The 2,145-nt window shown below is 38.2% G+C and overlaps 1 protein-coding gene across 1 annotated transcript in view; it reads left to right on the forward strand.

The window, feature by feature from the left end:
- The window catches only part of LOC107690850 (myelin transcription factor 1-like), a 96,613-nt gene that overhangs the window by 69,786 nt on the left and 24,682 nt on the right, over window positions 1-2,145 (forward strand). The window contains exon 3 of the mRNA XM_016489271.1: window positions 1,816-1,916. Coding sequence (XP_016344757.1) covers window positions 1,816-1,916 — 101 coding nt within the window. The remainder of the gene's footprint in view (window positions 1-1,815; window positions 1,917-2,145) is intronic.

Raw genomic sequence — 2,145 nt, forward strand, 5'->3', positions numbered from 1 at the left:
TTTTTGATACATATAAAGAAACATAATGTGTTTTGCAATTGAAAGTAAAAAGAAAAACATTTTAAAAATGCATAAATAAAAAGTGTGCAACTATGCATATATATTATTTTATTTTTTTCTTATATTTTAGTCTTTATACATAAATATATAACAACCTTTCACTTTTACTCAACACTACAAAAATGTTACATGGGCTTTTCACGCTTGACAGACAGATTCAAGATCTTTGTGATTCAACACAAAGTTCTCTGGTGTCCTCTAATCATTTTAAAGGCAAAGCTCGACGGGTTTGCGTAGGTTTTTTAGCGTTTTGAACGCTAAGATCCTCAGAAGGTTTTCTTACGCAACTTTTGAGAGTTTGTTGCCTGCAGTATTGTTGACGGCTAAACAAAAGTGAGTCTCAGCTGTGAGATTTTACAAACAATGGCTGATCTGTGCTCATTGATGAATGTAATGATTATTTTAATACGCCCTGTGTTTGATGGCACAAGAATGTTAGCGCTTGAGCGGAGGGGATATTTTTGCATCAGATTTTATTGACACTCTTTTATCATTCTATCACGCATGTCTATCGTGTGTATGCCAGAGGGGGTGGGGAACGGGTTTATGGAGAGGTGGACTATTACCCTGATGAAAAAAAAAAAAGAAAGTAGGAGGGCAAAGATCTGATTTATGGTTGATTCATTATTTACTGACCAAATTCCCTCTCCCAATACAGGCCTGTCTTTGTGACCCCTCCCCTCTCTTACACTCCTGCCTGCTAAAAGCTCAATAAAAATGCACAAATGTGATTGATTCTAATAGCAGACTGACAGAGCTTCCAGCTGGGATGTTTTAGCATGCATATGCATGCGCGTATGTGCGAGTGTGAGTTTTTTGAGTTCTCGCCTCTCTTTAATTAGAAGTGCATAGATCACTTGTGTAAAAGGCCCAGCCCCCATCATGACCTGTCAAACTGTCACTTCACACATATGACATTATGCACCTTTCAGTCAACACATAAATGTGCTGTATATGTGCTGTCAACATATTATATTAGTTAATGCATTTACACCCACAGATAAATGTCACTTTTTATTTTTTTCTACCAGTCTATATGTGGGTTAGTGGCGCTCAAGGTTTTTTTTATTTTTTTTATTTGTGTATCAATTTACACAACGTTCTATTTAAAAAAAAAAAAACATTTATACTTGAACACATTTTTGAGCATGATCATGTTCTTAATTTCTGAATTAAAATTATTTTTTTGGGGGGGGATGCATGAAAGCAGAAATATTAGGGCAATACATTCATTAAAAGTAAAAAGCTTTATTAAAAGAATGTATATATATATATATATATATATATATATATATTATGTTTGTTTTTGTGTGTGTGTATGAAGTCATATGTAAATACAAACATAGATACATAGATACAAACAGTAAATTTCTTTTATACTTGTTTTAAATAAGATATATATATTTTTATTCTTACTTTTCTTTATCATGGATGCTTCTATATATCATTGACCCAGGTGTGTGTTTGTACAATTGTGCACTTGTGAGTGTGTGTCTTGCTGTTGAGATGGAAGGGGTTGTGTTTCCTGTGCTGAGGCTGCTGGTTTCAGATGCAGGTGGACAGGTGATGAGATGATCTGGCCGTTTCACTGCTGAATCAGTCCGTTACAGCATCTGAACTGAACACTCCTTTGCCCTCGCTCCGCAAAACTCTTCTAACTGCCAGCGCAGATGCTGACATGACTGTCTTTTCCCTTCATTTTCATTTTTCATTTTCACTTATTGCCTTCTCTCTCTCTTTCTCTCTCCCAAACAGAAAATGAGTACCGGGGGAAACTCCTGAACCAGCGCTGGACGCGAGGAGACAAGATCAGCCGCTGCCGGCCCTCTCTCAGACTGCAGAGCCGACCAATCAAAGTGAGTCGCACGGCCCCTCCCAGCCAATCATCACGCAGGAACTTGGGCTTCCTGCCAAGTTGGCACAATTAGAGGCAAAAGAGGGTTATACATTTATGACATTCATCAGTTCTGTCTGTCAGCACACTTATGAAAGGAAGTCAGCGTTGTATTACCGCAATGTACGCAGTTCATGCCAGCTTGACCTAGAATGGGTTTTGGCAGAGCAGCCTACCCCCCCCCCCCCCCC

This window comes from Sinocyclocheilus anshuiensis, unplaced genomic scaffold (genome assembly GCF_001515605.1).
Source record: "Sinocyclocheilus anshuiensis isolate Anshui unplaced genomic scaffold, SAMN03320099.WGS_v1.1 scaffold3258, whole genome shotgun sequence".
Lineage (NCBI taxonomy): Eukaryota > Metazoa > Chordata > Actinopteri > Cypriniformes > Cyprinidae > Sinocyclocheilus > Sinocyclocheilus anshuiensis.